At 40.0% G+C, this 14,992-nt stretch overlaps 1 protein-coding gene across 5 annotated transcripts in view; it reads left to right on the forward strand.

Moving 5' to 3' along the window:
- Positions 1–14,992, forward strand: part of EPB41L4A (erythrocyte membrane protein band 4.1 like 4A) — a 258,301-nt gene that overhangs the window by 219,194 nt on the left and 24,115 nt on the right. For 3 of the 5 annotated variants that reach the window (XM_058725076.1, XM_058725084.1, XM_058725052.1), the window contains exons 17-18: positions 2,325–2,372; positions 3,374–3,451. The exons of 1 other annotated variant lie outside the window; for it this stretch is intronic. In XM_058725076.1, the coding sequence (XP_058581059.1) occupies positions 2,325–2,372; positions 3,374–3,451 (126 nt within the window). The remainder of the gene's footprint in view (positions 1–2,324; positions 2,373–3,373; positions 3,452–14,992) is intronic. One more of the 5 variants, XM_058725063.1, reaches the window with a different exon arrangement.

Raw genomic sequence — 14,992 nt, forward strand, 5'->3', positions numbered from 1 at the left:
AGAAAGAAGATAAGCATTGCCTTCAAAATGCTGAGGGGACGTTCTTTTAAATTTAGGATTTTAAGCCCAGATAAACTATAATTACATAGTCAAATAAAGATATTTTGAGAAATTCCAATTCTAAAAAAAAAAAAAAAAAAAATATGTACCTGACATGCAGACTTTGTTAACAACTGAAAGATATGTTCTCCAAAAACAAGACAAGGAGTCATGACAACTAGAAATAGGGGTCCATTACAAAGAAGCAGAAAGAATTCCCTGGATTTTAGTGAAGAGAGTAATCAGAGTGATGTTTCTGCAGCAGTACTAGGGAATAGACCATCCAGATGTGAGCAGGAGGGCACAGGGGTCCAGGGAAGATGTCCTAAGTGTTCATACATCTCAGGAAGAGTTTTGTAGCTCTCAGAGTTTAGGTGAAGAATTAGTGATAAGAATAAGGAGAACTAAGGAAATGATATGTACATAGAAAACCAGGCAATTATTGTCTCTTAAAAGAATTGTAAAACCAATACAAGAATGGAATTGTATTCCTTAAACGCTGTATAGATAACCTGTGAACATATATACAGTTGTGTTTATACTAAATAAAAATTATTGAAAATTTTGATATAAGGACAGAGACCTCTCAACATTATGTTGTTTGATATATGTATTTTTAAGAAATGGGGGAATGTGGCGTGAGCCATGTCTGCCCATCAGAGTGTGAAGGCACATGTAATAAAGGGTTAAGGAACAGAGATAAGGAGCTTAGGCACCTCTCTTAAGAAGTTTGGTGCTTTGGAGGAGAGAGGAGAGACTGGGAAAAAGATGAAGGGGGATGTGGAGTCAAGTAGATGTGTGCGTGTTTAAATAGTAGAAACTTGATAATGTGAAAAGCTGGTGAAAGAATTTTCCGTAAGGACAAGTCAGGGATAAGACAGTAGTTACTGAAAGTCATTGAGAAGTTAAGAGGTGATAGGACCCGCACAACACAGGTGGAGAGACTGACCTTAGTTGTGAGGACAGATCTGTAAATAACAGAGGAAGATGTAGGCATTTTTTATTTTTGGTAACAGGAAGATGAAAGAGTTGCCATCTGATGGCTACTTTTGCCTTTGGAAGGAGAGAACAAAGTCAACTGCCGATGCAGAGGGACCAGTGTATCAGAGGGTTACAAGGTAAAAAGGGTTTGAAACTGCTTTGCAGAGAGAGAGTATTTAGATCATAGAAAGGCGTTAGGATGTTGTGGATTCACCTGAAGTTTATGAACATGGATTTGTAGTGTAACTAATATGCCCTTTTGTGTAACTCCCTCCAGCACTGCTCAGCCAGCTGTTGAAGGCTGGCTTAGAGGACCTGGATAGTTTGATTTACCCATGAATGGGATCTTGCCCAAAAGGCTGAACCAAAAACAGAGAGTTGGAGGAAGTTCTGAGTCTTGGCATACATGTTATCAAAATGAGGGAAATCTCAGTTGAGTCAGGAAGAAGGCCAAGAAAAGCTGACGGAAAGTAGCAAGGTCAATAAACAAACGGTCCTATTGAGACCAAAGAAAGGTAGAATGGAAGTAGTGGAAAAAAGCAATAATAATAACAGCTAACATTTACTGGGTGCTTCAGTGAGTCAGGTCCTACTCTGTGCATTTTAAATGTATTAATTCATTTTATCCTCATAACAACTCTTGTGGGAGGTTCCATTAAAACTAAAGCACTTAGTAGAGAAGTAAAAATTACACAACTCCTCAGTGGAGGAGATGGGAGTCACGTTCAGGTTGTCTGGCTCCAGAGCCTGCATGTTTAACCCGGAGGCCCCATCAAAGCTGTTCAGAGGTATAAACAGGAAGGGGAAGAGATTGTGGTCACAGACCAAAGTTTGGAGGTGGTTATAGATGATAATGTCCAAAGTGTGGCCATGATGTGAATTGCTGAGTTATCGTAAAGAGATCATCTGAAAAATGGTCAAGGGACTTGGTCACGGGCCAGGGTGTTGGAAAGGCATGTAAGTGAGAGCTGACGTCATTTAGATTATGGCAGAACTTGATTGGGCAGATTACAGACCTAGGAACTGCAGACAACCCTAGCTTCAGATGAATAGAATTTAACAGACGTGTTGTACATTGTTGTTTGTAGACTGTCTGCAACCTCTGTTAGGTTGCTGGCTTTTTGAGGCCAGTGTTCTGTTCTACTTCTGGGACTGAGTGTATTGTGTGATTTAAATATTTGGTGAATGAAAGAATACAAAACTGAGATGCATTAACTGAAATGAAACTCATTTTGCTGTGTTTTCCTTAGCCAACTGATCACTTTCTATTTTCTTTAATATCTTCATTTATTTGTTTTCTATAGGAAAGCCCATAACAGTGGTGAAGACTCAGATCTAAAGCAAAGGAGGAGGTAAAAAAGTAAAAATGGAAGGAGGGTCAGGGAGAGGGAGGAAGGATTAGCACTACTCAGAGTTGAAGCAAGAACGGGGAGTTTTTTGTTGTTGTCGTTATGATTTTATTAGTGGCTACTTTAAGGCTATGATCAAAAAATTGACTTTCAAATGTCAGTTTTGGCTTCAGTTGTTTCTCAGTCTTACCTTCTGTAGCATCCTTAGCAATTTCTCTTTTTTTCTGCTTCATTGTATCTCAGAGGAACTCTCTTGGTTATCTATTGCTATATTAAAACCACCCCAAAAGTTAGTGGCTTAAAGCAACAACCATATGTATGTTATATGATTCCGTTGATGAACAGGTTGGTTTCACTAGTCTCACATGAAGCTGTAGTCAGATGGCAGCTAGGACTGGAATATTCAAGAGGCCTTTCTCTCTCATGGTTTTTGTCTTGGCAGAATGGTAGGAGGCCTGGGGCTTCTTTCTCTCTATGGTCTCTCTCCCTGGCTGGTCTAGGCTTCTTGAGATGGCAGCCGGGAGGAAGCAGGAGCTACCAGCCCTGTTAAGAGATAGTCCTGGAGCTGGCAGAGTATCCCTTCCATGTCATTCTGTTGATGAAGTCAGTCGCAGGGCCAGGGCTAATTCAAAGGGAGGGGAAATAGACTCTACCTCTGTCTATGGGTGGGGGATGTGACAGGACTTTGTGTCCATAGTTAGTCTACCACCGGGACTTAGAGCTTTGCCGTGTCAGAGTTCTGTTGGAAGTGCTTGATTTTGTGGTCTTTTTGGGGAGCATGGTGACATTTGCCTTCATCTGCTTTCACATGTCTGTAGACTCATTCGGATGTCTTACTGAATTGAGTAAGACTGACTGAGGGAGGGATGATACAGCTACTTATGTTTGGCTTAGTCATTTCACTGCAAAAGTCATTCCAAAGAACCAATATGAACCTTCCTGCAATTTTTTAATTTGTCATAAATGTGGGTTTTTTTCTTTTGTTCTTCTCATTTTGTCCTCAGGTCACGTTCACGCTGTAACACGAGCAGTGGTAGTGAATCAGAAAATTCTAATAGAGAACACCGGAAAAAGAGAAACAGGTAATATCTGAAACCGTAGTTATCTGGAACTCCAAAATCAGAGGTGGCTGCTGGTGGTAGAAGCTGTGCATCCTCTATTTTTAAGCCTGATTTTCTCCTCTGTGTTTAATAAGGAATCTGGCAGTGTCTTGAAGCACTATTTTACGAAACTGCAGCTCTTTGAACTGAGTGTCTGATCTTTATAATAAGATGATTAAATAACTTGGCAATCAGGGTCTCTTCTTGTTAATTAAAAAAAAAAGATGATCTATATTTAGGTGCAATGTGTAGTGAGTTTGTTTAAGGATGGTAAGAAATTTTGCCATTTTTAGAGGAATTTCTCCCTGAAGTATCTTTTAACTGACATTACCATATTTTGCCCAGCCAAAACGGAGAGACTCATTGTTTCATAGATGTCCATGAAAATATGCATTTATATATTCATGTCAGGAACATACAATTAGATGGATAAATGTATTTAGTTCATATCTTTAAGACTGCTATTTAAAGGCTCATTCTTAAGAGCTTGTTAATAATATCATTTAACATGTACTCAGTATTAGTGATAGCTTAATGCCTTAATCAGTTCTCCCTATTCCCAAAGTATTTACTGAACAAAAAGTGTTCACATAGTGAAAGAGCACCATATGAGGAATGAGAGGGATTTGGTTTCTGGTTGTCTCAGCTTCTAACCCAGTGGTTCCCAACCGGGGGCAATTTTGTCCTGCCCTTCCACTCTCTGAGGACATTCAGCAATGTTTTGAGACACTTTTGATTGTCACAATTGGGTGGGGGGATTGCTGTTGGCCAGGGGAGCTACTAAATATCCTGCAATGCACAGGACAGCCCTCTCCCACCCAAGACCTATCTGGTCCAAAAAATGTTAGTAGTGCCACCACTAGGAAACTCATTCCCACCTCATGGGGAGCTCTGGCCTGGTTGCTTTACTTTTCTGGGTCGTCTTTTTCCCTTGTGTAAAGTGAGGAAGTCAGAGGAGATAATCCCTAAGGTCTTTCTTTAGTACTTGAAGCCCTCGTGCTTGGCACACACTGAATTGTCCTGCCTAACTCTAAAGCCTGTGTCATAATAGCCCAGACAGCATTGTAAGAGCGGATCATTGTCTTAGGAAAGTTTTCTCTGTGGAACCTTCTTAGGGGCTGGAGTCACACTAGATAGAGGTAAGATCTCAGTGTGTTATAACACCCTTCTCAAGGAAATGATTATGGTTTCTTCATCTGCAAAAGCCCAAGTGTGGAGGGTAGCTTTCCCTCAGGTGACTTCTTCCTACTCTGAAATTTAGTATCTGCATAAACAACACAAAACATAGCAAAAAAACAAAAAAACCAGATTTTCCTCCTATTTGTACTTACTGATCAAGCCAGTATCTTAACAAATTTATTTGTTTTGCTTGTTGTATTCTAAGTTATGCTCATAGATGCTCTGGTCTCAACTTCTCAGAAGGTGACCTGTTAAAAAAAATTGTCTTTTGGGGGCACCTGGGTGGCTCAATCGGTTAAGTGTCCAACTTGGGCTCAGGTCATGATCTTGCCATTTATGAGTTCTAGCTCCGCATTGGGCTCTGTGCTGCTGGCACAGAGTCTGCTTCAGATCCTCTGTCTCCCTCTCTCTCTCTCTCTCTCTCTCTGCCCCTCCCTCCCCTCTCAAAAATAAATAAACATTAAAAAAAATGTCTTTTGGGGCCCAAAGTGCTCATGGTGACATTTGCTGTTACAAATGAAATACCCTGTAAAAGTTGCCAACAAGTCCTTAAATAGTCCATTCCCGACCTAGTTGGAGCAGCTTTAATATTCCTCATAGGTGTTTTCTCCCTCACGAGTTTCTCCCTTTGCCTTCCATGAGCGATTTTGTAGATTGGCTTGCTTTCTAGTGTGTTAGTATGTATTCTAGAGTGGTGGTGGCTCTGAATGTTGACATGCCATTATACTCTGTAAGGTATTAATGAGAAATCACTTTCAAACACACTCTGACCCAAAGCCTTTCCAACTCATTTATTTTGCCAGTAGAAGTACTGCCCCAGGGTTACATAAGTTGCCTGTTGTCTGTGTAAGATGGAGTCTAGGGTCGAGTTCTCAGGACCCTAGCAAAAACTAGGCAGAGGGGAAAATATGTCTTCTAGTTTCATTTTCTCCTGAAAGTGGTGCAGCAGGTGACAGTGTGCAGGGAGGAAGGGGGGACAGAAACATCGTATTGCCTTTGGGTGCCGTTTCCTCACTGTGTTATGCTACCGTTAACCCTTCTGTCCAATTATTAGCCTTTTAGATTTTTCCAGAACCCATTCATTGCACATCAGGATGCAGAGATCTGAATATTTCAACTGCAGCCCTACTGACAGTCCTGTTGAGTCTTCTGTCTGTGATGAAGGGTTGTTTCCTCGTGTCTGACTTCCTACTTGTTCAAAGACTCCTTTTTGGGGGAGAGGATGAATCTCTTCAACCTTACCCTGCCTTATCTCAGCCAGTAGTGTGACACAACCAAGCTCTCAGTAGCGTCCTTTGTGTTTTTATTAAAGGAACCTGGTAACCCTAGAAAGGGGCAAACTGAATCCTGAACATGCTGTTGTGCTACTTCCTGCCAGCAAATTCTCTAAATTCAGCCCCAATACTTCATTACCTTTGAAACCAGACCCTGCACTTGGCACACCCCACTTTCCTGTCTCCCTGGGGGAACTGTACCCTGGGACAGCCGGTCAAAGATTGTACAGATATGATTTTTGAGTGTTTTGAAGCCTCTGCTGTGTCTAGTGGAACTTTAGGCAGAGTCAGGGTTACTTTTTGGAGATGTGTATATTCTTTGTGGTTTTGGGGATGTTGTTCCCTTTGTCACTTCTTCTTGCTGGATTATTTATTTTTTTATTTTTAATTTTTTTTAATGTTTATTTATTTTTGAGAGAAAGAGAGATAGAGTGCAAGCAGGAGAGGGAGGGAGTAGGGAGAGGGAGACACAGAATCTGAAGCAGGTTCCAGGTTCTGAGCTGTCAGCACAGAGCCTGACGCGGGGCTCGAACTCATGGAGTGTGAGATCATGACCTGAGCTGAAGTCAGATGCTTAACCAATGGAGCCACCTGGGCGCCTCTTGCTGGATTATTTTTTTAACATAAAGAAGTCTTACCTATTAGATTTGAAGCCCCTCTATTGAAATACTGGGTGCTATTTTTTAGTTTAGTTTATCTACAATGTCTACCCACTGGAGCATAATCTGCTTTGCTGTTCCCATGGATAACAATTTAAACATCTCTGATTTTGTGTGAGGAGAACTACAAGTTAATAAAACAATATTTATAAATCAGCTTTACCCAAAGCAGTACTTATGGCTTTTAACAACCATTAAAAGTAAATAATAAGGGGCACCTGGGTGGCTCAGCCTGTTGAGCATCCAACTTTGGCTCAGGTCATGATTTCACAGTTCATGGGTTTGAGCCCACATTGGGCTTTGTGCTGATAGTACGGAACCTGCTTCAATTCTCTGTCTCCCTCTCTCTCTCTGCCCCTGTCCCTCTTGTTCTCTCTCTCTCTCTCTCTCTCTCTCTCTCTCTCTCTCCCCCCCCCCCCTCAAAAATAAATAAATGTTAAAAAAAAAAGAAAAAATTTGAGGCTCCTGGGTGACTCAGTCGGTTAAGCATCTGACTTTGTCTTGGGTCATGATCTCACCATTTGTGGGTTCGAGCCCCATGTCAGGCTCTGTGCTGACAGCTTGGAGCCTGGAGCCTGCTTCAGATTCTGTGTCTCCCTCTCTCTCTGCCCCTCCCCTGCTCATGCTCTGTCTGTCTCTCTCTCATTCTCTCTCAAAAATAAACACAAAAATTTTTTTTAAAAAAGGAAAAAATTAGTAATTCGTACCAACTCTGGAAGGCTAATATTAGGAACAAAGATTGTTCCAGTTTGAGAAACACATAGCTGTAGGGAAGCACATCCTCTCTCCCCTCTGGGTCCAGAGCTAGTCCAAAGTTACTGAGGCTAGACAGGTGAGGTTTGTGTTGTCACTTGTGTGTTAATGCTGGGCTTTCAGTCCGCGTCATTTCCTATGGCCCCAGAAGGCTCTGCTTCCTCCTTTATTTTGGGGACCTGTTGATGTCTTTCTTTACACCTTTCCATCTTAGTTATTTCTTTACTATTTTTGTAATCTGGATGAGTACCCTACAGTTTTTTTCTAGGTTTTGAGATTTGAGAAGACAGTTTTTTACTCCTTTGTTGGGGCACTGTTTGTTGTTATAAAATATAAGATGACAGGGGTGCCTGCATGGCTCAGTTGGTTAAACGTCTGACTCTTGATTTTGACTCAGGTCATGATCTCATGGATCATGGGATTGAGCCCCACATTGGGCTCTGCACTGACAGCTTGGAGCCTGCTTGGGATTCTCTCTCTGTCTCTCTTTGTCTCTCTCTGTCTCTCTCCCCCTCCCCCATTCATGTGCACATGTTCTCTTTCTCTAAATAAATAAATAAATAAATAAATAAATAAATAAATAAAGTATTAAATAACATCTAATGACAAAAGCCTTATTTTCCCCTTAGTGTCTCTGCTTATAGCTTCATCTCTGTCCTCCTACCTCCCTTTTTAATCTATCACATTATTTTTCCTCACTCAGTTTCTTTCTTTTCTTTTCTTAGCTTCTCTCCACTCTTTCTTCCTTTCTTGTGTCTTCTCTGAGTTATGTCTCCACGTAGGAGCCAGGGACATGTCAGAAAAAACCCAAGGATGTGGGTCAGGGTCTCGGTTCTGTCTTGTACTGGTATGTGACCTTGCGCAATTCTTTAAACCAATTTAAATCTGAGTTTTCTCATCTTTAAAGTGGGGTGTATACCAATCTTTGTTGTTGAATGGGTCACTATAAAGATAAATGAAATCTAGGAAATGAGAGAGTTTGATAGTGGAACCATGTAGTCTGATAGCTGACCTTTGAAATTATGGCCTCTTCTTTGCCTGTCTCTGCTCTCTTCCACCCCTTTCTCCAGCTTTTCCCACTTTTCTTTAGTCTCATATTCCTTTCTCCCACTTACCCTACCTTTACACATTTGGTTGTTTTCAGACCAGACCTTCTTATCCTCTGATTCAATAGGTTTTAGTAGATTTTAGGTCCCTGTGTGTTTCCACGTGTTTGATTTTCTGGTGATAGGGTCTGTAGCTTTTATCAGATTCTTAAGGGGGTGTCTTTGTAACCCCAAACAGTTATAAAGTGGTCATTATGATCTAAACTATAAAGAAAAGATTGATATTAGCAAATGAAATTGGTACCTCACTTCACTGGCAGGATTAACTAAAATGCTTAAGTTTTCTTTAAAGATTACTTACTTTGCTCTGCTGATTTATGAAACAATCAGTTGGACTAAATTTATCAAATTGGGAACCTACCAAGTACAAGGCAGTATGAAGCTAATGATCTATATGGATATTAGATTATATTTGTTTTTATGAGTTAGAATTTTGAATCTTGCACCTGAGATCAGAAGTCTCAGCCAGCCTGTCTCTATAGGTTTGAGTCTATGGGCCTTGCTCTGGACTTGCCCAGGATGTATGTTGAAGGAGAACCTCGGAAGTAGACTTACAGTGTGAAACCTTTCACAAACCAGCTTTCCCTTCAAATACCTTGAGCTTAATAAAATATCCATTACATTCAAAGAACCCAGCCTGCAAAATATCCTATGTGCTCTTGATGAAAATCAGCAGTCCTTTGAGCATTCACTGGGGAGCATCTGTGGATTACTTAGTCATTAGCTTAGTCAAGAGGTTTGTAAAGATCCTTTCTACTTTGAAAAGTAGAAAGTGCCCTGCATACATACACAGATACTATTAGATTAATGAGAACATTCAGCACTGTTCAGTTTTATCTGAAGTCCCTGATATATATATATATATATATATATATATATATATATATATATATATATATATATAAAATGATACCCTTTAACAAAAAAGAGAAGTTGGTGTTTCTAACAAATTGATTCTACCACAAATGTTAGAATTTCTTCTTGTACTTTTAGATATCTTTAGAGTCTGTATTTGAATAATGGGGTAAAATGGTTTTAGATATTGAATACATTATTGCTTTTTTAAAAAAAAAAAGAGGGGCCCCTGGGTGGTTCAGTCTGTTGAACTTCCGACTTTGGCTCAGGTCATGATCTTGCTCTTCATGAGTTCGAGCCCCACATCAGGCTCTCTGCTGTCAGCACAGAGCCTGCTTCAGATCCTCTGCCCCCCTCTTTCTGCTCTTTCCCCACTCATACTCTATCTCAAAAATAAACATTTTAAGAAATTTAAAAAGAAAAAAAAAGGAAGAAGAAAGAAACTGTCTTCTATGGCACTGTAACAGGGATGATACATCTGAGTAGGGAAAATCTAGAGGATGAATATTTTGGTAGGGTTTTCTTGTTGTTAGAGTTATTAAAAAAAAAAAAAACAAAACACTTCATTATCTTTGTGCCCAAGGAAAAAGATGAGTTTTGAACGATAACAAGCTTAAACTAGTGGGTATTTTTTCCCCATAGCCTGAAAATAGGTTTCCTTGTAAGCATTCCCTATTGCCCTGTCCCTGATTTAGGTAAGGGCTGCAAACAAGGTAAAAATTGTGGGTATGGTGAGGGCAGTTCATGCAAAGCCGATAAAAACAATGCTCACCATGGTACAGCTTGTAAGGGTTACTGATTTCCACTTTAATAAGTCATGTCAAGATTTAGGTGTTTGATAGGGACGATCTAGGGCTTCCAGGGCATAATCAAAGTTGACAGAGATGACTCTGGTAGTGCTGAGCTGTAGCAACCGAGGAATGCCATCAGATTACCGAGTGAGTGCAAAGCAGGCTGCAAAATTAGGAAAACAGAAAGAGTTTGAAAGGGAAATTGCACCAAAGGTAGCCCATTTTTGTAGGGAGAGCATAAGGAATAAGTGGAAGAGACAGAAATACCTTTAACGGCAAATCAGAATAATATATTGACGGTAGGGGGAGGTTGGGAAAAGCAAATGAATTTTTTGCTTGCTGGTCTTTGGGGAGTATGCCGACAGATGCCTGGAACCAACAAATTTCCCAAGGGAAGAAATATTACTGAAAAAATAGATGAAGATTGGTTTATAGCAGGTGATCCAAAAATGAATGAGTTGATGAGAAACACAAGTCCACCATCACTTGGGACCTGCAGGCTTAATATTAGCAATGGAGTGGCTGTATGAAGCAATTGTCTGGAGAATTGTGCTATACCTGAAGAATAGAGGTTGGTTTCAATGTGTCTGACTGGCTTGAAAATAAAACACAAATAGAGAAAACATAGAGTTTTAAAACTAGAAAGGATCGTTGCAATAATTTGGTAGGTGAAGAATCTGAGAGTTGACCAGAGATGAGCAGTTTGCCCAGAGCTGGGACGAGGCAGAGCTCGGGAGCCCATGTCTTGCTCATGTTATCTTGAAGCTTCATTCTACATTTGCTCCATGGGCTTTCTCAGGTTCAGCATTAAACGTGGCCTTTATCCCAGTGAATGAGAAATGAGTTAAGAACGGGAATATAGGAAGGTCCTATTAGGAACAAAACTCCACAGGTAAAGGTGGGGGGCAAAGTGAGACCCATGGGGTTTGTGTAAGAATTCATTTGGTAATGTGAGGAATTTGGTAGAAGAGGCAGAACTATAATTGGGAAGTAGGAAAGAAGAGACTAGGAATAGTCATTACCTTCATTATTGTTATCAAGTGATTATATGGCATTTCATCTTCAAAACCTTTTGCAGACTTTAATTAAGTGTCCAGTGCAGTCATAATCAAAATTGCATAGATCATCTGGAAAAGTAGGATGTTGAAGTTTGGCGAGACATGTAGGAAATATATTAGAATTCTCTTATTCTGAAACATTGTTGGGATATACCTTATTCTAAAGCAATGGTCTCCCTTAAATATTGATTAAAAAATGAAAACCCTGTTATGATAAGTCTTCTTAACCCAGATGTTAACTCTCCTTACTTGTGGATGAGGAGATAGACAAAATATGACGAACGTAGTTATTACCTTGGAGAGTACATTAAAGAAACACTTAATGTTTTTGAGGTTCACTTCTATTTTATTTTATTTTAATTTGTTTAATGTTTATTTTTGACAGAGACAGAGCACTAGCGGGGAGGAGGGGGACAGAGACAGAGAGGGAGACACAGAATCTGAAATAGGCTCCAGGCTCTGATGCGGGCCTCGAACTCAGAAACTGGGAACAGTGAGATCATGACCTGAGCCAAAGTTGGATGCCGACTGAGCCGCCTAGGCGCCCCTGAGGGTCACTTTTAAATGCAACATCTGAAAATGAATACATCCCTAGTATAACCCACAGTGGACTCCTTTTTCCCCCTTGAGACTTTCATGACTATCTGTCCTGTAAGAGTACATTTTGACTTTTTAAAAGGCATTATGTCGATAACAATGCTTGCAGTGTTTTTATTCTTCAAAATATGAATCTCTACATCAAAATTAAAATATAGCAGAAGAGCAAAAAAAGCAACACTGGTATATCCCATACCTAGGGATAAATGAGACAAGGCAGAATCATAGGGGATGTCTTTCACCCAAATGTCTATTTATTTATTCTTTCATGCACAAAATAGTTCACTCCTGCCTTTTAAGGATTGAGCATTATAATATTCTTGCTTCCAAGAGCTAGGATTTTTCCTTTCCACACTGTACCTGTGTTTTCTGGAGCACTTCAGGGATGGAAGAAATGACACTTTCATTCTTGTAATGAGGCACCATTAACCAGCGACCATTTGTAAGGGTGTAATTTCAAACTTCATTACAGATTTAGGTAGCCACACAACCTCATTACTTGGGAAAATGTGCTTCTGTTGTGACTCTCCAATGAGCCTTACATTTTTAATGCACCTTGTTGGAATATTTATGAGATAGTATCACCAGTAGAGGGCATCTGTCTCTGAAACATGTGGATGTTACCTGACGGTTTCACTGCCCTCACTTTAGAGTCTTCTGTTAGAAAAACAGAAGTTATAGGTACATGCCATAGTCTGAAATTCTTTCCAATTTAGTTTTCATTACTAGCAAGGTATTGGAACTATGTGTGGTCATGTCTTTGTCTTATTTTTATTTTTTAATTATCAGGGTAAAGTCTCAGTATGAAGGTAATGAGCTAAAGTCCACACTGGAAGAGAATGAGAGTATAGTAATTGTGCTTCCTTTTAAATGTCTATCCTCTGGGTAAAGTATATTTGCCATGCTGGTAGGCTTGACCTCTGAAAAATATTAAAAGATGCTGACATCCTGGTGAAAAAAATTTAACATTGTGAAATTTAGTCTTGCCCATGAACTGTGCAGCAAATTGGCTTAGAATGGAAGCTATGGTCTAAAAGACTCCAGGGTGAGGAGTTAGGAGACCTGGGTTTTATGTGTTTTTCTGGGAAGTTGAGGTGTGGGTTCCTGTGGGAGGGGAAGTAACTCCTGCCACCTGACATATTCCCATTGAGTGTCTCTTTCTAACTCTGGGTCCCTCATGCCCTGGGAGTGTCCAAGAATTGCTCCCCCACTGGACTGTCACATGATAACATAGAGTGGTTCAGAGATTGTAGGTTCTGGCTATGAAAATACATATACGTGTGTGTGTGTGTGTGTGTGTGTGTGTGTGTGTGTGTGTATGCATGTGACATTTTCAAGTGGGAATGTTTGTTTCAAAGAATAATAATTATAATCTCAAGTAGTATACATTCTCAAATTTTTCTTTGGATCTAATTTTTTTAAATGTTTATTTTAGTGAAAGAGAAAGAGTGGGGGAGGGGCGGGGGGTGCGGAGAGAGGATCCCAAGCAAGCTCCGCACTTTTAGTGCTGAGCCCAACACAGGGCTCGAACTCACGACCTATAAGATCATTGAAATTAAGAGTCAGATGCTTAACTGACTGAGCCACCCAGGTACCCCTAGAAATTTCTAATATTAAAGTCTATAGCAATGTATATTCAATTTTAATTTCCTCTGTACATGCTGTGAGAGAGAGAACTATGTTTCTGAATCTGAAACATGGCATCACTGTATCCTGTTAATTTTCATATAACAGCCTATTAGAATGAAAGCTTTAGTGAGGAAACACAGTTCAAAAGCTTGAAGTGTATTACAGATAATTTTTTACCTAACACAATTTCTCTTTAATCTAGAGAGATTTAAATAGTTTCTTCTTCATAAGCTACTATAGTTTTTAACTTAAATTTGCTTTACATTGTCTTTAACTTATTTGTGAAATGAATTATTTGTCACCCATCCACTGATTTGCATTTATAAGCAAATCTAGATATCCACCCCATGGTCTGTACTAAGTGCTGTTCACAGGGCAACCAAAAGACATCTGTTCAGAGAGAGAAAATGTCTCCAGACTTGTCTGTCTGTTCTTCTCATTTTTTTTTTTTTTTGAAGCAGTTATGCTCATATAGTCACAGTTTTGTGATGATGACCTTACAGTTCCATGCTGCTGTCCCACACCCTGGGAGCATCAGCGTATGAAATGAATACTCCAGAGCAACTTCCTGAAGAACTAACAAAAACTTTAAATATTCAAATAACAGGTGTTTGCTTTTTGTAGAGAATACCCATGGCTTCACAAAATCATTGCAGTGCATTTCAGACAGGATTGCTTTAACTAATACTTCTTCCCAACCTGTCCCCTGCAACACCTTACCTCTGTTGTTAGGAAGACTTGATACAGGAGCACCTGGGTGGCTCAGTTGGTTAAGTGTCTGACTTCACTCAGGTCATGATCTCACAGTTCATGAGTTTGAGTCCCATGTCGGGCGCTGTGCTGACCACTCGGAGCCTGGAGCCTGCTTCAAATTCTGTGTCTCTCTCTCTGCCCCCACCAGCTCACACTCTGTCTCTCTCTCTCTCAAAAATAAATAAACAATAAACAAACTATTCAAAAAAAAGAAGAAGGAGAAAGAAAGACTTGATACACCAAAAATCCAAAACTTCAGTGTGGTGAATGGATAGGCATTGTTAGGTCAAACAGGATTTGAACGTTCAGAATTGGTTGTCGCACTTGAAAATTGGAAGCGTTCACTTTAAAAGCCCGAATTTGTGGATTATCCTTAAAAAAAAAATCAGAGGATTGGGAAACACTGTCCGATCTCACATGGCAGCTGCCTGTATCCCCCAGTAGCCGCCACCCTGGGTTTTCCTTTCCCTTGTTTACATTCCCTGCCTGGCCCCTGTCTGCAGGAGTGTTGAACCTTGCCTGCCTCTTGGCCAGGTGAGGCTGCCCTCATCAGAATGGCATGTACCTGCTCAGCGGCTAACACACGGTGCCACCACTTGTGGCTTCTTGTACTTCTGGTTTTCTATCTTAAAAATGGGAATTGTATCTGGCACCTTTTGTTCATGAAAAATTTGACAATTAGTGTGAAATTTTAAGAGTGCTTCAAAGTAAAATTATTTATTGCTACTTTGGTTAGTACATTTAAAAAATATTCTGTTTCATGATTTTAGAATGGCTCCATAGCAGACACTGTTTCTTTAGTCAAACCTTAAATATGTTTTAAATGAGGTTTTTGTTTGACATGCCTATTTCTTAGAAGCTTTTAAGCC

Source organism: Neofelis nebulosa, chromosome 1 (genome assembly GCF_028018385.1).
Source record: "Neofelis nebulosa isolate mNeoNeb1 chromosome 1, mNeoNeb1.pri, whole genome shotgun sequence".
Lineage (NCBI taxonomy): Eukaryota > Metazoa > Chordata > Mammalia > Carnivora > Felidae > Neofelis > Neofelis nebulosa.